Raw genomic sequence first — 18,732 nt, forward strand, 5'->3', positions numbered from 1 at the left:
TTGCGGACAACTAGCGCCTGATTGAAATGGGCTATGCTATGCATGGTCAATTTCTGTCAGTGACGAGTGGGAGTGGGCGTGGTTTAGTTTTTTTTTTTACCAAAACGCGCGCGTTCCCGGCTCCCGCCACCGAGTCTAGTCTACGACACTAGGCGTAGTCCCGCTTTCTTTTCGCTTCGAGCAGTCAACGGGAGTAGTTGTCTCGTGATACAGACAGACGCAGCTTCTTCGAAAAGTTTTGTTAAATTATTTTGACCACCATGGCCGATAACGAAGCTAAACCGACTGAAGAGAAGAAAACCGAGGAAAAGGAAGAGAAAAAGGAGGAAGAAAAGGTAGAAGAACAACCGCCGCCAAAAGAAATGAGAGCCGTCGTTTTAAGTAGTTTCGGAGGCTTAAAGGCTGTCAAAATCATGAAGAGGCCCGAGCCTACCGCCGCGGAAGGCGAGGTACTCGTCAGAGTCAAAGCTTGGTAAGCCTAGTTGTCAAACATATGGATAAGGAAATTTCGCTTTCTTGAACCTCTTAACTTTTAAGTCGTCTATTATCGCGTTATTTAATTATAATAGCGCGTGATCGTGTTGAAATTTTAATTTGAAAGGGTTAGAGATAGAATAGCTTTTTTCTAAGATAAAGGGTTGTGACAACAGGCGTCTGTCACCTGATGAGTCACGTAAAACCTGTGGTCAGTCAGTCGATACTTTCGGACCCTCCCCGCTTGCCCTACTATAACTGTACTGCTAATGGGCGCGGGAGACAAAAGTCAAAGACCTCTTTACTAAGATGTCTTTTTAAGTAGGAGTTTAGGAGCCTGAGAAGACAGATTGTACTTTTAATTTAGTTTGGGGGTAATATAATAATATAGAAAAAGGAATAAATTAACAAATAATGTGGAAAGCTATTGAAGTTGTTGATGGCTTTGAAAGAGTTATCTGAAGTGTCCATACTTTTGATTAATATGATAAGAAAACATACTTGATCACTTGAAAAAATTCCTATTGTGGTTGAGATAATCTTTAGAATCTATTTATTTAAAAATAGCCATTAATCTAAAGATCTTAAGTTCTTAACCCTTTTGATCTTATACTTAGTCAGAACTCTGAACTTGGCAATTTTGATCTTATACTTAGTCAGAACTCTGAACTTGGCAATTTTGATCTTATACTTAGTCAGAACTCTGAACTTGGCAATTTTGATCTTATACTTAGAACTCTGAACTTAGCAATTTTGATGTTATACTTAGAACTCTGAACTTAGCAATTTTGATGTTATACTTAGAACTCTGAACTTAGCAATTTTGATGTTATACTTAGAACTCTGAACTTAGCAATTTTGATCTTATACTTAGAACTCTGAACTTGGCAATTTTGATCTTATATTTAGAACTCTGAACTTGGCAATTTTGATCTTATACTTAGAACTCTGAACTTAGCAATTTCGATCTTATACTTAGAACTCTGAACTTCGCAATTTATTGGTGAATTTAGGTTTGATATAGATTTTTTTCTCTTGTTCTTTTTACCATTAAAGTGGTTTGAATTTCTTGGATTTAATGGTTAGACAAGGGACAGTCGATAACCTATTAAAAACACCTTTTATCATGGGTTTTGAATGTTCTGGAGAGATAGAAGCTCTGGGAGAAGGTGTTGAAGATCTTAAAGTACTTGCGCCTTACTTAATTTTAAATTAAAAAAATTGGGGGATGAGTTAATTCTCATTCAAAAATTCTTACAAAAAAGGTTGGAGATTCTGTAGTAGCGTTAACGGAGTTCAAAGCCTGGGCTGAATTAGTTACTGTTCAGGCTAAACACGTTTATAAGATCCCAGATGGCATGAGCTTCCAAGATGCAGCGGCTATTGCCATGAATTATGTTGTAGCTTACGCTATTCTCTTTGATATTGGAGGATTGAGACCCGGCCAATCAGTTCTGTTACATTCAGCAGCTGGGGGTGTTGTAAGGATCCTTCACTATTAATTAAATTTGAGGTATTAAATTGGGTTGAGGTCAATTTTGTATCAAATTATAGGGTCACGCTGTAGCTCAGTTAAGCAAAACCCAAAATGACATTACCACAATTGGTACTGCTGCCAAATCAAAACACGAAGCTATTCAAGATTCATTTACTCATCTCATTGATCATGGAACTGATTATGTACAAGAAGTTAGAAAGTATGATCTTCTAATATTAAATACTCAAAACAGGGTTCTAATTAAAAAAACCCAGCCCCAACAAACGCTGAAAAACTCCCCCGAAAAACGCTGAAAAACTCCCCCGAAAAACGCTGAAAAACTCCCCCGAAAAACGCTGAAAAACTCCCCCGAAAAACGCTGAAAAACTCCCCCGAAAAACGCTGAAAAACTCCCCCGAAAAACGCTGAAAAACGCCCCCGAAAAACGCTGAAAAACGCCCCCGAAAAACGCTGAAAAACGCCCCCGAAAAACGCCCCCGAAAAACGCTGAAAAACGCCCCCGAAAAACGCTGAAAAACGCCCTGAAAAAAAACCAGTGGGCTGGGTTATTTTTAATAAAACCCTGGTGTTTTTCAAAACCTGACTCAAAATTTAAGCTAACATTTGAGTGTTTGACTCCAGATTATGTCCAGACGGTGTTGATATAGTTTTGGATTGCATGTATGGTGATGATGCCAATAAAGGTTACAGCCTCTTGAAACCTTTAGGCAGATATATTCTGTACGGTAAGTAACTTAATTAATTAACACTTAGTTCATAACCCTTAATTAGTTTAGTTGATCCTTTAATAAAATTCCTTTAAAAAATGAGGGTATAAATTGTTAACGATTTTAGGAACTTCAAGTATTGTTTCTGGCGAAACTAAGAGTTTCTTCAGTTTCGCTAAATCAGTGAGTAAAAATTTATTAAATTATTTTTTACTCATATTTTCAGGTACTTCTAACATTGTAACGGGCGAAACTAAAAGCTTTTTTAGTGTAGCTAAGTCTGTGAGTATTAAGGGGAATTTTTATTTTTGTTTTTGGAAGTTTTGTTTAGTTTTAAATTTGAATATTTATGGAAGGAAAAGTTCAGGTGCCAAGACATTATACCTTAAAAGAATGGCCTTTTTTCTAAATATAAAAGGAAAATTTTTAAAATATAAATAAATGATCCCTTATTACACTATAACTAGCATTTAAATGGTCTAAAAACGAGGACAACTGAGCCGCCATTGCTTTAGTGACGTCTAATAGACGCCCCTAAAGGGGTTGGTTGATACCTCACGGGCTGAGAGAGAATGATGGGAGGAGCGTAATCTGGGGAAATCGGCACGATAACTGTGGAACGACTAAGGTCCGGTGGGAGGCTTGAAATGGGGGAGGAATACTCGGAAGGAGTAGCGTAATCTGGGGAAATCCGCACACTAACTGTGGAACGACTAAGGTCCGGTGGGAGGCTTGAAATGGGCTAGGAATACTCGGAAAAATGGCGGGCGGTTTACTTAGACGAATCAGGAAGACCGCCTGCCATTTTTCCCTGTATTCCCCAATCCCATCCTAGGCAAGGGTAGGGTAGGTTCTGGCTAGCAGACTCCACTAAACCAATGGCGGATGGCGCAGTAGTACACGTTTTTAGAGATAAATTAAATGCCAATTATTTTGTAATTTTAATTATTTTTCCTTTTATATTTAAGGTAGAATCTATAATATTATTAGTAAATTGTGGTGGAAGTCGGTTGGCTTAGTTTAGTCAAAGGAATGCGAGTTTAGTACTGTTTTGCTTGGAAAATTAATTAGTTTTTACTCATTAACAGTGGTGGCAAGTGGATAAAATAAGCCCAATTAAGCTCTTTGATGATAATCGCACTCTCTCTGGTTTCCATCTACGTCATCTTTTATATCAACAAGGTGGACACGAGTATGTTAGGGATGTGGTTAACAAGATCTTTGATTTATGGAGGGATGGAAGAGTAAAACCAGTCATTGACTCAACTTGGGCATTTGAAGATGTAATTACTTTGTCAAAATGAATTTCCCTTCAATTATATCTCATTACTTTTTATTTTGTAGGTTCATGAAGCCATGCAAAAGATGCATGACAGGAAAAATATCGGCAAAATCATTCTTGACCCCAGCAAAGAGCCTAAACCAAAACCTCAAGTATTCTTAAACTCTTATATTTTTAATACTTCACAGGTTAAAGTAAAACTTAACTAATGTTTTACTCCAAATAAAGCCAAAGAGTGGCAAAGAAAAGGAAAAAGAGGCGAAAGGAGCCGTACAATCCGCTGATAGCACGGATACCGATAAAGACACCAAAGAAAGTGGCGAAGCCTCTCCTCCTCCTGGTAAGAAAACGTGAATAAAAGGGTTTTTTCAACAAAACTAATTAAAAATTACACGCCACGCTTATTTCAGCAGAAAAAGAAACCTAAATGAATATCGTAATCTCCCCCTTATATCTCACTTTTTGAAAGTATGGCCCTGGAAACTGCCTATGTATTTTTTTGGTCTCCGTTAAAGAGTTAAAACCAAAAAATACTTCGCGAAAAGAAAACGTTTTTTCTTCATCCAAATGTTAATTGTCGCTATAATATTTTTGTCGACTTATTTTTTCGTTGATTAATTTCAGTCTTAAATAATTTTAACATATCAATCAAAAACCCTGAAACCAAACCAAAGAAAGGGAATATTTACTTTACGTTGTCGTTAATCTCAATCAGTGATTAAATTTTTTGCTCTCAATATCCTTTTTTTTTATATAGTACGCGAAATATTTATATAATAATAATAATAAGGATCTCTTTAATTAGTTAAATCGTTTAATCTTAATTGCAATTAATTAATTAATTATCGCACATTTTATATATACGTATACAAAAACGGTGGTGCTTTTGTCTCAAGTTCTCTCTACGACACTACACTTATCCCAGCATGCTCCGCCTCTTCCCCCTTTTTGTCACAAAAAGGTTAACCAAAATGGACTCGGAAAGTATTTAGGCCTACTTTTTTATAAATATTTTTGATCGATCCGTAAAAGAAAATAAGTATTTTTGCCTTAAAGAGATTTATAATCAGGCGCAATTTAAACCAGTATTAATTTAAAATAAAAAAAATGTCAAGGTATAAAGTATCGTTATCATTTGTCCTAGCTTAAACGAAAGCTTTTAAGCTTCACGCTGTCCGTTGCCAACTCCATCCAAGTGGTACTACTAATTTAATTTTGATTGTAATAAGAATAGTTTCGCTACTTTAATCCTACTCCCTAATTACTAGTCATCGCGATTAAATTCTGAAGTAATTAATGACAGATTACTACTCCTTTTTACCTCTCCCCGTAATCGTTAAAACCCAAAATTGTTCGCTAAAGTATACAGGGTTTAAATCCTGAATACGAAATTGAGATTGGGCAATTTCTTCGAACATTAAGGACAAATGCGATTGGTTTATTCATTTCAAGTTAAAAATAGTATTATTTCTCTCAAAAGAATTTTGAAGCAGATTACTACTCCTTTTTACCTCCCCGTAATCGTTAAAACCCAAAATTGTTCGCTAAAGTATACAGGGTTTAAATCCTGAATACGAAATTGAAATTGGGCAATTTCTTCGAACATTAAGGACAAATGCGATTGGTTTCTTCATTCCAAGTTAAAAATAGTATTATTTCTCTCGAAAGAATTTTGAAGCAGATTACTACTCCTTTTTACATCCCCGTAATCCTTAAAACCCAAAATTGTTCGCTAAAGTATACAGGGTTTAAAATCCTGAATACGAAATTGAAATTGGGCAATTTCTTCGAACATTAAGGACAAATGCGATTGATTTATTCATTCCAAGTTAAAAATAGTATTATTTCTCTCGAAAGAATTTTGTAGCAGATTACTACTCCTTTTTACATCCCCGTAATCGTTAAAACCCAAAATTGTTCGCTGCAGTATACAGTGTTTAAATCCTGAATACGAAATTGAAATTGGGCAATTTCTTCGAACATTAAGGACAAATGCGATTGGTTTCTTCATTCCAAGTTAAAAATAGTATTATTTCTCTCGAAAGAATTTTGAAGCAGATTACTACTCCTTTTTACATCCCCATAATCCTTAAAACCCAAAATTGTTCGCTGCAGTATACAGCGTTTAAATCCTGAATACGAAATTGGGCAATTTCTTTGAACATTAAGGACAAATGCGATTGGTTGATTCATTCCAAGTTAAAAATAGTATTATTTCTCTGAAAAAAAATTTGAAATGGTTCTAGGTTTAGTATTAAAGAAACAAATTAAGCATTCCTAAAAAAACAGATTGGTAAAACTAAAAAACAAGTAATTTTTTAAAAAAATGAAAGGCTTTAACGTTCGTATTATATATATATAAAAAATAAACAAAAATTTGGGTCATGTATATTTGTGATTCGAGTAAAATTTATATGTATATAAGAAACCAAAACTACAAAAAAAACATACAAATTTGACATATTTACAAGTTTATTATGAAATTGTTTTTTCCAAAAAAAAATAAATGAAGAATTCTGAGCCCCCGAAATAAATAAATAAATAAAGAAGCTATATAATGTTGTTTGTACCAAGCATTACGAATCTTTGCTGTGCCTGCAATATTGTACGTAAAACATTTACCTTTATATGTCATATTTGGATATTTGGTGGAGCAAACAAACAAAGAAATTAAAAACGGATGACTAATTAATTAGTTTTGTTTTTATTTAAATGACTAATACCAGAAGTGAGATGAGACTAGAAGTGAAGAGCTCTAGTATTGGTAGTAGATCCTGGCACTAGTGAACAAATTTGAGGATTTTATTCGCCGCTTCCATCGCGCCTACACTAGAGAGAAAAAAATTGGTCGCGTTCCAAAAACATTTCCTACCCCCTTCCCCTTAACCTAAAGCTGCAGAACACGGACGCGGGTGCTTGAATCTAGTTCGGCCGTCTACCGCCGCGAGCCTCTCACGTTTTGGAGGGAAAATTCAGAAACCGCTACCAGAGGGCTAACCGTTGGTGTGTTATCAAGAATATTCACTTTCGCCAAGTGAAGAATTTGGTTACTTCGATACTTCTAGTCTCATCTCACTTCCGCTAATACAATTTGATAATTAATTCTCATTTCTGGAAGTCTTAATTAATGGACTTCTAGCTATTGTATTTTCAAAGGCAGCTGCGTTTCTACAATCATTAATATTTTGCAATATGTTCTCCAAGTTCCAGTGTTTTCTAAGTAAAGCGTGATCCAAGTTAAACAAACCGTAAGCCGTTGATCTTATCTTTACACAAACTGCGTTGGATTTTAGCCTCAAACCAATTTCATGGATTAATTGTGACAGGTAATCTTCACTTTCATTTATAACATGGGCTTCTATGGTGAAATATGGGGGTTCAAATTTTATACAGCTTAGTTTGTAAATCATTGGTAAAGTTTTATCGGCTGGTCTTACAATTCCAGCGCTAGCTATTTCGTAAGCTTCTTGGGAATCTAAGGGTACTCCTGAAAACTTAAACGCGTTGGCTTGGTAAGCGGCTTGAATTGAGGATAATATTAAGTCAATTTTTGATTGGGTGACGTGTTTGAAAGTGGATTTTCCAATAATGGGTCCATCTACAAAATAGTTTTCAGTTGCTAGACCAAACTGTCCATCTATTTCAAACTTTCTTAACAAATTGTTGTTTTTCATTCTATAAGCTACCTTACAACCATCTCCAATGCCAGTAATTAAAAGACCAGACATATATCTACCCAAATTATTTACAAAGTTCATTCTAAAGTCTTGTTCTTGATACCTTGGACCAATTACTAAAGGATGATCAGCGAAACTTGGTTTTGAAACTACCGTAAGACGCGAGTTCTCATCACTCAAACTTCCTTCGATGGAAACGTATTGTTTGGGTGGTCTCACATCCATGTTGTTTAAATCCCTTGTTAAAGCGTAAAGCAGAATCTCACGTGTTCGAAGTGTTGGAATATTTTGGGGCTTGTAGACGCAAAAGACACCATTTAGAAGTTTCCACGCTTCTCTAGCTTCAGTAATTGTTTTAAAGTTTTTCATACTTGAATAATATCGCTTTAATCTAATTTATTAATCAAATTACTCATTAAATCACATTAATTGGCGTTTGTTTTGACAGATGGGATTTGACAGACACGTGCTCAGACGGATTTTGAAATAGGTTGACCTTTCCGGGTGGAAGCCACGTGACACGAATGAGTCCTGTGACCCGAAATGAAAAATGGCCGCAAGAAGGTCTAATTTTTAACCGGACTTTTCGCTCACAGTTTTTCAGTTTGAATCGGATTAACTGTGTGAATGGTAAGTTTTCTTCTTGATTTATTAAGCGAATAAGTAATTAGCATTCCTAATTTCATACACGATGAAGTTTAAGTTACTATCGTACATTAGAAGTATTTCCTCTTAAGCCTTGGTCATAAATAATTGCCTGCTTTGCCTTTTTTCATATCTTAATTCTTACTTACCATACAAACTAAACAGATCGATTTTGACCTCCCCTGATCAGAATATTTAAATTTACAGAAATTTCCTTGGAATTTATCTAAAAAGGATACTAAAGATAATATTCCTCAATGACATAGTCCACTTAACCAAGCTCAATATGTCTTTTTTCTTCAAGAAGGTAAGATGATAGTCTAATTTCCTTTTATTTAAGTGCACCAACCATTTTCCAAGATTGTTTAGAACTTTTTAAGTCCTGTAAGTACACATTTATTTAATATTTACACATAGAGTAAAGCCGAACCACCCACCAAGGATGGTAGTGAAAACAGTAATAGTAGTCCAACAGCCAGTAGCGCTAGTTCCGCACCTTCCGGGTCTGATAACAGTCTACCTAGTATCCAAAAGATATTGCCTTCCACTTCAGACAGTACTTCCCACCAACACCACCATAAATTATTAGACAGGTCACAAAGCGCGGCTAGCAATAGCGACACATTCAAACCATTCATAATGGAATACTCTCTCATGACAGAATTGTATGAATTTTACCGTTAATTTTTGAATTCTTCCTAAAACTAATATTAAAAAAATAAACTCCCCCATTTAGTGTTTTATTGCATAAACAAAGGATACCCGGGGTATATGTTGTTCCATCAGCCGCAACTGCTCTCAGTACGATAATTAAAATTATTTTAGTTTAAAATAGATTAATTAGGACAATCGTTAACCTTTTAATTTAATTTAATTTTATTTTAGAATGGTTTGGGGTGATATTTATACGTCAGGGATTATACCAAGGTGGAATTTACCGCTTCATTTTGTATATACCAGATAATTTTCCAGACTGTGATTGTCCTGTACGTAAGAGTTGACTCGAAAAGTTCTTTTAAAATTTTGTAGTCATAATTTCTAATTATAAATCTGTTACGGTTAATAATTTCAAAGATAATTGTCTTCGAACCACCAGTTTTCCATCCACTCATAGACTGTGAGACGGGAGAATTAGATGTAAAAAGAAGTTTCACAAAATGGAGGTTGTTTTCTAGTAGATTTTATTAGATATTAAATTAATTAAGTTTGTTAGTCCTGATAGTTAAATGTATGGTTTTAGGCGAAATAGCAATCATTTATGGCAAGTTATTCAGTTTGCTAGAACAGTCTTTTACAAAATTGAGACACAGACTCCTTTAAATCCAGAAGCCGCTGTTTTGTAAGTTTTATATAAAAACAGGGTTCATACAAACCGGGAAAACCTGGAAAAATCAGTTAAATAAATAGTTGACATAAACTTCACGGAAAATTCAGGGGAATTTAGAATTTTTAATTCAGGGAAATCAGGGGCCAAGTAATTAAGCAAAATCTTCAGAAACATAGCTCCCTCCATAGGAATTATTACACTATACTTTGGAGGCTCATAACTCTGGTTCTACTAGAGATACGGGGATGTCCTTTGAGTATGTTATAGTCATATTTGCCCCCCATCCAGCCATACTAAAAACTTAGGGCTACGACAAACAGGGGCCGAGTAATTAAGCAAAATGTTCGTGAAAATTCCCTCCATAGGATTAATATTACACTATACTTTGGAGGCTCGTAACTCTGGTTCTATTAGAGATACGGGGATGTCCTTCGAGTATGTAATAGTCATATTTGCCCCCCCCCCCTCCTTCGTTAGCATTTGCTCCATAGGATACTCCGTATACGGGAAAAACCTGTAAATTCAGGGAAGTATATGGGGAAAACCTGGAAATCTCAGGGAAATTTGTTTTCCAAAAGTTGTATGAACCCTGAAAAAAAAAACCATTGATTGTTGTTAAAAATTTAATTACGATTGTACTTTTTTAGATATGAGAAAGATCCTGAATTATACAAGTTAAAAATAGCTGAAAATATGAATTCATGTCACGAGCATCTGTATGACAAACCATCCACGGAAGACAATCACGCAATTTGGTTTAGTCCATGGGATCCAACTGTACACGCGGAGGTCCTACAGAGGATTCTCAACAAAAAGGTAATTAATTGGGGGTTTTTTTGGGGGGAATATTTCAAGAGTCGATAGAAAGTTAGAAACAAACGTAATTTATCATTTTTTAATCGATAATTTAAAAGAGTCCATCATCAGAGGATGATTATAATTCACGTCATGGGGTTAGACCTGGTCTTTCTTGGATGGAAAAAGGCACAAATCAGATTTTCTCCAAAAAGGAATTATGACTGTTGGCTGCTTTTAATTTTAATCAACCGCAAAAAACTTTTAATAAAATTTTAATCATGCCAGTTTTGAGTTTTTATTAAGAATGATAAGATTGGCAATATTGCTACGAAAAAAAAAAAAATTGCTCAGATTGTGAAACGAACAAAAACAAAATTGAAGTTTGCTTAGCCAATTGCTTCTGAAAAAAAAACATTTTTTAAATAAAACTTCTGCGGGAAATCTAGACTGTAGATACGAATAATTAATTAAGTAAATAATTAATAGAATTATGAATATTTATAAATAAACATTTATGGGATTGCTAGTCAGGGTTTAATGATCGATTGATTGCGTTGTACAAAATAAATAATGTTATTATACCAAAACTGCCAAGATTTTGGATCCTTCAAACGTGATTAAATTAATTAAGTTAATTTGGGAGGGTTTTTAATTCCTCGGAATGTTTTAGATAAGAAAAATAATAAGATTTAAGCAGTTTTATTGCCATATTTCTATACTACATCAAAACAAAACAAAAAACAATGTAAAACAAAATATTAGAAGTGTATAAATTAAAAAAAAAAAGTGTAAATCTGACAGATATTGATTGCAAAGTAAAAGTATTTTTAATTTGTAATTGTCTTTATTTCATTTTTTATTTTTTTTACAAGTAAGCTTTGCTATATTTCTTTACATTATCCGATATTTCTAGAGTTAATTTATATTTTTTATTATTCCACGTGAAGTATTCAGGTTGAAGTTCATTTTCCGTTTTTTTAGAAAATGTAAAATTTTTGCTAAGTTCGATAGCTAATGAGGATTTAACTAAACCAACATTTCCAAGCTTTGGAAATGAAGGGTGGTATAATCTACCGCTATTGGAACACATGTAAAGTTTCTCAGGTTCAAAGGGAACTTTAAGTTTATCACCACCATGAGCGTAAGATAAAAAATATTCATCTTCTTCTTCTATAATATGAGTAAATACTATAGGTAGGTCATCACAACGAACGTAGTTTTTCTCATTCCCACATAATGAAAGATAAGGGAATTCATTAGCGTAGTTTTCAGTTGTGTTAAATTTTAATCTGCTAAAGAAAAATCTCAGGAAATTCTTTTCTGTAAAGCAAAAAAAGACAATTAAGGTGCGTGTTTTATTAGAAAAACGATCCAAGCTCGTTAAGCCTAATTTGGTCAACCATCGTTAAGCCTAATTTGGCCAACCATCGTTAAGCCTAATTTGGCCAACCATCGGTAAGCCTAATTTGGCCAACCATCGTTAAGCCTAATTTGGCCAACCAACCTTTGAAGCAAGATGTGAAGTTCTTCATTTTAGCATCATCAAGAAATAACTATAATAATATATATAACTTTAATTAAAATAACTTTTTTTTTATATATAAAAGCCCTACCATTCCTTGATGGTCTATAAAATAAAAATATTCTCGTGTATTTGGTTGGGGTGATTGACCTTGAACGTACGAAATTTCCCGCCATGATTTTTGAAATAATGTAAGGCCAGATTTTAATTGGTCAATACGAAAACGTAGTCTTTGTATTAACATATTTACACTGCAGAAGCTGCTGAAAAGAAATTACTAGGTGCAAGCATACACAATTCAATGGGAGGTCGACGTGGAAGGGGCAACGAGCAGACAGCCGCTATTTTCTGGGGGTAGCCGTATAAAACGCCATCTATCGGGAACTTTCGAAACTAAATTAAAGGATGAGCTTAGAGTAGTGGCACTCTATGTTAACCCCCTATAGGGCATAATAAGTCAAACCCTTGGAGATGCCATTACTCCATTTTATACGAGCTAAGAGCAGAAAAACGTATTTTATAAATTTTCCACCTGTAAAATCGTTTAAAAAACACTTGGAACTTGTATTTCTACTTACTTTCGAGGAAATACCACCGTTTTCTGAAGGTAAGAGTCTTTTTTTATACATTTATTAGTAATAAAAACATTAAGGCGAGCTAGCCTTGGTCATGGCCATAATGTACTTGTAGATTTGCACATAGAGGCTAATCACTAATCTGCCGTGTTTTACAAGACCAAGGCTTAGCTCGCCTTAATGTTTTTATTACTAATAAATGTATAAAAAAAGACTCTTACCTTCAGAAAACGGTGGTATTTCCTCGAAAGTAAGTAGAAATACAAGTTCCAAGTGTTTTTTAAACGATTTTACAGGTGTAAAATTTATAAAATACGTTTTTCTGCTCTTAGCTCGTATAAAATGGAGTAATGGCATCTCCGAGGGTTTGACTTATTATGCCCTATAGGGGGTTAACATAGAGTGCCACTACTCTAAGCTCATCCCTTAATTTAGTTTCGAAAGTTCCCGATAGATGGCGTTTTATACGGCTACCCCCAGAAAATAGCGGCTGTCTGCTCGTTGCCCCTTCCACGTTTTTTTCGTTAAGCCTAAGCCAGCGAAGTGGATCTAGACCCTTTATAGTTTTACTATATCTATGGGTGCAAGTCGTCTGCTTCCTATTTTCCAACTGTTTAGGGGGAAACGAGACCACGTGATTTCCTCTAGGTTTTTTTTAAAGGGTTGCTTTGTTGGCACGCACGTGAGGGTGGAGGGAGGACCATGACTTCACCGAATCACCGGCACGCCCGACTCCTAGCAGCGCCACCACACTCCACAGTTTGGTTTTGGTTTGCCTTAGTTCAGTTGAAAGAAAGGAAGTTGAGAACTTGAAGTTAGAAAGTTTGGATTTAGTAAAATTTAGTAACTAAAAATGTCGGTTATATGTAATGTCATGTTATTTATAACGTTTCTGATACTTGGAATGTCATCTGTCTATGGAGAAACGTACAAATGTAAGCATATTTTAAATAATTTGGGGATTGAATTATAGAGATCTGCGATAGCACTTGTAGCCTAGAGGCGCGTATCTGCCATTATAAAGGTAGTTGTAGTATTTGGGTGACGTAGCGTGTTGTCCAAACTTGGATCCTTTAGGTTTATATTTAGTAATTGTACCTAAATTTATGGTACATTAAAGATGACACAGACGACGGTACCCTCTCTGTGGAGGAGACAGCCGCATTAGGTGTTGGGGCAATTGTAGGCATAGCTGTAGGATCAGCAATTTGCGTCATTGGCTGTTGCGTTTTGATTTGCCGCTGTTGTTGCGGTTGTTGCCAAAAGAGGGAGACTTACGTCCATACCACCGTCATCTCCCCTCAAGCACCTGTTCCTACAACTGTCAATGTAGGGGGATATCCTTATCCTCAAGCACCAGCCCCTGGTTATGCCCCTCTTCCTCAAGCATCAGCCCCAGGTTATGCCCCTGTTTCTCACGCATCTGCTCCTCCTCCGCAAGCTTATGAAGGAGGCTTTACTAATCAAATGTATGAACAACCACCCCCTCCCCAATACACTAAGTAATTGGACTTTAGAGTCATATTTGTTTTACATAATTTTGTCAAAAAGTTCTTTACGAAGCCAAAGGCTCGATAAACATAATAATACAAAAACCTTCTTTTTTTTTTACCTAAGACATTTGGTTTTGGGCTCAAATTGATCTCTAACCATTGAATGTGCCTTTAAAATAAGTAAATATTGTAATTGAGACAATGTCAATTGTCAAAGTATTGTTTAAAAGTCAAAAAGTTCCTTGACGAAGCCAAAGGCTCGATAAAAACTTTACAAGTCTGAAATCTGAATTATTGTAAGAATCAGATATTTTTGTACTTATTTTTCAAATGAAAACAAATGTAAACATTTGCATATGCGATTAAAAAATCGTTTATTTCAAAAATATAAGCGTAAACACTGTTTAAAAATTACAAACACCCATTATGGGGTAGGAGGGGGGGCGAAATAGCATATTTTTACAAAGCATATAAAAACAAATTTGGCGTTTTACAATCCAAAATCGTAATTTGGCTTTCCACCCTTGACGGAATTCAAATAACCAATATGGTCTAGGGTACGGACCATGACTCCTTGAACTGATGAGTCAGCACTCATATTTTCCATCCAATTTTGTAAAAACGTGAAACGTCTTGGGGACCATGGCTTCAAGTTGTAGGCGATAGTTATAGCTTCCACTCTCTCAAACCATGGCCAAATCATGTAGTCAACCATTCCAATTTCTTGACCTACACAAAAATTTAAGAAACGTAAGACAACTAGCTGTTACCCGCGGCGTCGCTCGTATGTAATAAGAACATCCATCAAAATGATACACGGAATGGGTAGATTTTACTGACGACTAATAATTTTTTAGCACCCTAAGAGCGAAGGCACTCGGCGTTGCCCGTCAGCCCATAGGGATGCATTTTTTATTACTTTTCACGCGGACATTATTCCATAAAGAAGGGTTTTTAAGTTTTTGGCCGCCATTTAAAAAGATGGCAACAATTCGAAACCAAAAGACCATTCATCCCGTCTATAGGTACTAAATATTTGCGAAATCGGTTGAAACGCGCGGACTTTGTTGCATAGAGAAGATTTTTTACATTTCTGGGCGCCATTTTTTAAGATGGCGGCGGATTGGAAATATCTTTCTTAGTACGCGCCTACTACTTATGATTAACGTTCCTGCAAATTTTCAGCCTTCTATGTAGGCAAGCGGTTTGGGCTGGGCGTTGATTATCAGTCAGTCAGTCAGTTAGTACTTTGATTTATATAGATATAGATTATTTTGATAAACAATCACCTCCAAAATAAGGTTTTCCGGAGTTTTTCAGCGTATCTTCCAAATATTGAATTTTATCTTGGAATATTATCCACCATTCGCTTATGCTAATTTCACCTCTGTAGACGGGTACAATCGAAATTGCGATCTAGATAGTAATTAGAGCGTTTAATTAATTGCGCACCTTTAATTTAAATATTTTGTACTAACTTGAGTGAATCTTTTGAGTAAAATACTGTGGTGGGCTTTTTCAAGGGGATCAGTTGGGTTCAATTTTCGCTCGGGATATACGTCATCCAAATAGTCGGCGATTACCAAAGATTCCATTAAGATATTGCCATTTGGGAGTTCCATAACGGGTACTTTAGCCAAGGGGGCTTTGGCGAGAAACCAATCTGGTTTACTTTTCAGGTTAATGTTGACAATGTTGTACCTGTAAAAAGGCGCGCGAAAATTTTAATTAATCGCATTCTTAGAAAGGTGTATTTTTAAAACTAAGTTAATTAATTGTGTAAAAGTTTTATTTTAATAGTGAAATTCAATTGACCCAGTTCGAAAAAATTTCATAGGCAAATTTTTATATAAAATATCTTGATAAATTAAATTTATCATTTATTTATTTCAAAAGTTATCTTCGTCATGAGAGGGGTGCACTTATAGTTCAAAGTCATTTATAGTTGATTGACAACAACTGATAGTTCAAAGTGGATAATTTGAAGTGCTTATTGTTTGTATTCCGATTCGAGTGTTGATTAGATAGAGCTCGGGGACAGTTGTGATTGGATGTTTTACTGAATGATTGTTACTAAGGGTTTATAATAAAATTTGCGCGGTAGAAAGGTGACTTATCTACAGTTTTGATTGACATGATGATAAAATTGTAAATGATCGGAAAACAAGTATAGTTCACCTCTTATCAAGGAAGCATTTGCCTCTAAACGTTTGGCGCACGTTTTATCCTAAGATACCGTGAGAAAGCCCCCATTCCCGTTATAACTGTACTCTCAAGGTAGTCTGATACAACAGAGATAACACTGCCTAGGTATCAACTTAAGCTCATACGCAATGAAACCTTTAGTAATTAAATTAAATTGAACTTACTTTAAGTTTTTGGCGTTTAATACTAGTTTGATTCTTTGCGCGTATGGACAAAATCTCATGCTGTAAACTTGTAATTTATCTTGTTCCACAGCCGGGCATTGCGAACCTATAGTAATGAAATGAAAAAACTTGTTATTATTTTATATTCTAATTAACCAGAATTTTTTTTTTTTTTTTTTTTAATCAAATTACCATTTGAAAGAGCTGGGGTTTCGTTATTACAAATATCCGTTTCTGCCGTGACGTATTTTGGTTTTAAATTGGTTTCCAACCTTTTAGAAGTTGAGCCAAACATTCTACATTGCGCCGAACCAACGGCTGTCAATAGCCTTTTCCCTATCGTCATTTTTACGTAATTTTTAATGAGGGGAAATTTCCCTTAATTATTCAGGAAGTATTTGCTATACTAGTAGCTACGATGTCTTCAAGTTTTAAATGGTCTATGACTGTACTTGGAGAGACGCGAATGTTTCTTATATATACGGCTTTCCCAGCTAAAAACTCCCCCTTCCAATGACAAGTTTTATCTGATTACAAAAAAACCGCGGGTTGTTCGAGAAAAATAACTGATAATCCCTCCCATCTTCTGGGATGATTAACTGTAAGGCCATGAACCGTATTACGTCAAATTCCCGGTATTTCTAATCGCCATACACTCTCTCCCATACTTTTTTTGTTGCAGATAATAAACTATTGCGCGTGAAAGTAGTTCACGTGTGACGTTTCGATGTGTTTTAAAACAGGGTGTCACGGTATTTGGATATCCCGAAAATCTTGGGGGAAATCAGGGATTTTGAAAATATCAGGACAGGGAAAGGTCGAAGTTCATGGTGCTAGTTACTTCTAAAACACAATATTCAAACTGAATTTCATATTATTGAAAAATAATATTTATTTTGCCAGCAAAATCGCGGTAAAAGTGACTTTAGGGGATCAGGGAATTCCTGGAAAAGTCAGGGAAAGTTTAAAGAAAATATAGTTTCAATGGTAGATATGAAGTACATTCCAAAAATTCGTAATTAAACTCTTCTAATCCGCTTGAAAAACAATTGATAGGTGGAGTTATTATGGCAGTGACCATCTTGTTTATCATTGGGGTGGGTGGGGGGGCGTCTTCCGAAACATTGTAAACTGAAGGGAGGTGTACCGATCCCCAGCCTCCAGGTCCCGGGAAAAGCCTACCCTCCCACTTATTTTAATGTGTTTACTTGATTCGAATAAACCTCTCGTTCTCTCTTATCGAAACCGGATAAGATGATATATACCATGCTTTTAAAGTAATCTAAAATGTTTATTTCGTTCAATTTATGTCAACGAGATAATTAAAAATGAAAAACTAAGGGGAAAATAGGCTTAAAAACACAAAATGGCGGAATCTTCCTTATTAAGCCCCATTGAGTAGATTTGGTTATTACACTCAAATCACTCGCATAACTGTGCTATGAGTAATCCACCTCGTGCACCCTCGCTCGGGGGTGACCCCTTCTTGGCTTGATGAGGGTGCTGAAAGGTGTCAAAGGTTTCGCACCCCGGTAATCTCTACCCTGTCTCCGGGGACTTTACCCCAAGCATTGTGAACCATTAAAGGGTTCCGTATGTAGCTTGGAAGGCGAGTTAAGGAAGATTCCATACTGGTATAAGAGGCAGCTCCTCTTATATATGTTAGTTTTATAGTAATAAGTAAGTGTAGGAGTATACTTCAAGCTTTATTACATTTGCAATATTTGTAATAGCTATTGATAATTAGTTTGTACATGTGCTGGTGTAATGTATTGTTATACACCACGTTGTAAAAATTAAAGCACAAATTTTAAAACCTAGAGCTAAGGAGGCCAGAAAATGTCTCTCACGTTTGAGAGAGATTTTGGGAGGAATAGTAGCTACTGTTCGTCGTAGTTTTATTTCTAAGCGGGAGATTCAAATATGTAGGAACTGAATACAGTTTCTTTTAGTAAATATTCTTGTTATGATAATTTAATTAATTAGTTTTAATAACGTATTTACCAGCATAGATATTTAAATTAATTGGTATTTTGTTGATGAAGAAATGAAGGCTTAAATACAGTTACGCAATTTAATATTCCTTATCGTAATTATAAATTCAGCGTAATCAAATTGACGTATGAGACGAGCCCCTCTCTATTAGAAATAATAATTTTTTTTACTTGGTTTCTATGGCCAAACTTCTCGAGTTTCGATAAACAGTTTTGCCATAAAGCCGCGTCATGTTATTCAACCTTGAATTCCTATATCAGATTAGATTTCAATTAATAACCTCTAGGGTTTTCAGTTTTTGCTGACGTTATATAGTATAGACTAATTATTTCAAAACGTAGAGAGACTTTTCCAGAAAAGAACGGAATGT

The 18,732-nt window shown here is 35.3% G+C and overlaps 6 protein-coding genes and 1 non-coding gene across 9 annotated transcripts; 3 read left to right on the top strand and 4 right to left on the bottom strand.

Annotated features, from left to right (window-relative positions):
* The first annotated feature begins 125 nt into the window (after positions 1-125).
* LOC149651814 (putative NADPH-dependent quinone oxidoreductase VAT1L) lies at positions 126-6,653 on the top strand. 3 transcript variants are annotated; one of them, XM_089848887.1, is made up of 10 exons: positions 126-472; positions 1,531-1,660; positions 1,740-1,955; positions 2,029-2,171; positions 2,594-2,697; positions 2,807-2,862; positions 3,768-3,962; positions 4,024-4,113; positions 4,190-4,301; positions 4,372-6,653. In XM_089848887.1, the coding sequence occupies exons 1-10, from the start codon at positions 261-263 to the stop codon at positions 4,386-4,388; spliced, it is 1,275 nt and encodes a 424-aa protein (XP_089705013.1). In that variant the 5' UTR covers positions 126-260; the 3' UTR covers positions 4,389-6,653. The 3 variants fall into 3 exon arrangements, with proteins under 3 accessions (XP_089705013.1, XP_089705012.1, XP_089705014.1); XM_089848886.1 differs by lacking the exon at positions 2,807-2,862 and adding an exon at positions 2,906-2,961 and having other exon boundaries at positions 127-472; XM_089848888.1 differs by lacking the exon at positions 2,807-2,862 and adding an exon at positions 2,906-2,961 and having other exon boundaries at positions 127-472; positions 4,375-6,653.
* LOC149651815 (pseudouridylate synthase TRUB2, mitochondrial) lies at positions 6,344-8,158 on the bottom strand. The gene has a single exon (XM_089848889.1). It carries the CDS (start codon positions 8,005-8,007, stop codon positions 7,060-7,062), a length of 948 nt encoding a protein of 315 aa, XP_089705015.1. The 5' UTR covers positions 8,008-8,158; the 3' UTR covers positions 6,344-7,059.
* Positions 8,130-11,246, top strand: LOC149651816 (AKT-interacting protein-like). Its single transcript, XM_089848890.1, has 9 exons — positions 8,130-8,268; positions 8,491-8,590; positions 8,701-8,948; positions 9,020-9,084; positions 9,169-9,269; positions 9,358-9,446; positions 9,524-9,622; positions 10,258-10,426; positions 10,525-11,246. Exons 2-9 carry the CDS (start codon positions 8,570-8,572, stop codon positions 10,627-10,629), a joined length of 897 nt encoding a protein of 298 aa, XP_089705016.1. The 5' UTR covers positions 8,130-8,268; positions 8,491-8,569; the 3' UTR covers positions 10,630-11,246.
* Positions 11,231-12,216, bottom strand: LOC149651817 (UPF0598 protein CG30010). Its single transcript, XM_089848893.1, has 3 exons — positions 12,022-12,216; positions 11,913-11,961; positions 11,231-11,728 (listed from the first exon to the last, which is right to left on the bottom strand). The coding sequence occupies exons 1-3, from the start codon at positions 12,172-12,174 to the stop codon at positions 11,274-11,276; spliced, it is 657 nt and encodes a 218-aa protein (XP_089705019.1). The 5' UTR covers positions 12,175-12,216; the 3' UTR covers positions 11,231-11,273.
* Positions 12,217-13,239: 1,023 nt separating this feature from the next.
* LOC149651818 (uncharacterized) lies at positions 13,240-14,389 on the top strand. The gene is made up of 2 exons (XM_089848894.1): positions 13,240-13,440; positions 13,626-14,389. The coding sequence occupies exons 1-2, from the start codon at positions 13,359-13,361 to the stop codon at positions 14,009-14,011; spliced, it is 468 nt and encodes a 155-aa protein (XP_089705020.1). The 5' UTR covers positions 13,240-13,358; the 3' UTR covers positions 14,012-14,389.
* On the bottom strand, positions 14,356-16,859 carry LOC149651819 (glutathione S-transferase omega-1-like). Its single transcript, XM_089848891.1, has 5 exons — positions 16,560-16,859; positions 16,368-16,473; positions 15,477-15,699; positions 15,288-15,414; positions 14,356-14,727 (listed from the first exon to the last, which is right to left on the bottom strand). The coding sequence occupies exons 1-5, from the start codon at positions 16,711-16,713 to the stop codon at positions 14,489-14,491; spliced, it is 849 nt and encodes a 282-aa protein (XP_089705017.1). The 5' UTR covers positions 16,714-16,859; the 3' UTR covers positions 14,356-14,488.
* Positions 16,860-17,739: 880 nt separating this feature from the next.
* LOC149651820 (RNase MRP) lies at positions 17,740-17,995 on the bottom strand. Its single transcript, XR_016371433.1, has one exon.
* Between the last annotated feature and the right edge of the window lie 737 nt (positions 17,996-18,732).

Source organism: Phalangium opilio, unplaced genomic scaffold (genome assembly GCF_054372755.1).
Source record: "Phalangium opilio isolate 3A_F unplaced genomic scaffold, DU_Popi_V2 ptg000082l_1, whole genome shotgun sequence".
In the NCBI taxonomy this organism is placed as follows: domain Eukaryota; kingdom Metazoa; phylum Arthropoda; class Arachnida; order Opiliones; family Phalangiidae; genus Phalangium; species Phalangium opilio.

What these genes read in the sequence shown, in the direction of transcription:
- LOC149651817 (XM_089848893.1), bottom strand. Translation starts at nt 12,174, where the DNA reads ATGTTAATACAAAGACTACGTTTTCGTATTGACCAATTAAAATCTGGC. An exon ending in TTATAGACCATCAAGGAATG is followed by an intron (nt 11,962 to 12,021) that starts GTAGGGCTTTTA and finishes ATATTATTATAG; the next exon opens with TTATTTCTTGATGATGCTAA. An exon ending in CTTCACATCTTGCTTCAAAG is followed by an intron (nt 11,729 to 11,912) that starts GTTGGTTGGCCA and finishes TTTGCTTTACAG; the next exon opens with AAAAGAATTTCCTGAGATTT.
- LOC149651819 (XM_089848891.1), bottom strand. Translation starts at nt 16,713, where the DNA reads ATGACGATAGGGAAAAGGCTATTGACAGCCGTTGGTTCGGCGCAATGT. An exon ending in TACTCAAAAGATTCACTCAA is followed by an intron (nt 15,415 to 15,476) that starts GTTAGTACAAAA and finishes ATTACTATCTAG; the next exon opens with ATCGCAATTTCGATTGTACC. An exon ending in CGGAAAACCTTATTTTGGAG is followed by an intron (nt 14,728 to 15,287) that starts GTGATTGTTTAT and finishes ATTTTTGTGTAG; the next exon opens with GTCAAGAAATTGGAATGGTT.
- LOC149651818 (XM_089848894.1), top strand. Translation starts at nt 13,359, where the DNA reads ATGTCGGTTATATGTAATGTCATGTTATTTATAACGTTTCTGATACTT. An exon ending in CTATGGAGAAACGTACAAAT is followed by an intron (nt 13,441 to 13,625) that starts GTAAGCATATTT and finishes GGTACATTAAAG; the next exon opens with ATGACACAGACGACGGTACC.
- LOC149651814 (XM_089848887.1), top strand. Translation starts at nt 261, where the DNA reads ATGGCCGATAACGAAGCTAAACCGACTGAAGAGAAGAAAACCGAGGAA. An exon ending in ATTCAGCAGCTGGGGGTGTT is followed by an intron (nt 1,956 to 2,028) that starts GTAAGGATCCTT and finishes ATCAAATTATAG; the next exon opens with GGTCACGCTGTAGCTCAGTT. An exon ending in TATGTACAAGAAGTTAGAAA is followed by an intron (nt 2,172 to 2,593) that starts GTATGATCTTCT and finishes GTTTGACTCCAG; the next exon opens with ATTATGTCCAGACGGTGTTG.
- LOC149651816 (XM_089848890.1), top strand. Translation starts at nt 8,570, where the DNA reads ATGTCTTTTTTCTTCAAGAAG. An exon ending in TTCCAGACTGTGATTGTCCT is followed by an intron (nt 9,270 to 9,357) that starts GTACGTAAGAGT and finishes ATAATTTCAAAG; the next exon opens with ATAATTGTCTTCGAACCACC. An exon ending in AGAAGTTTCACAAAATGGAG is followed by an intron (nt 9,447 to 9,523) that starts GTTGTTTTCTAG and finishes GTATGGTTTTAG; the next exon opens with GCGAAATAGCAATCATTTAT.
- LOC149651815 (XM_089848889.1), bottom strand. Translation starts at nt 8,007, where the DNA reads ATGAAAAACTTTAAAACAATTACTGAAGCTAGAGAAGCGTGGAAACTT.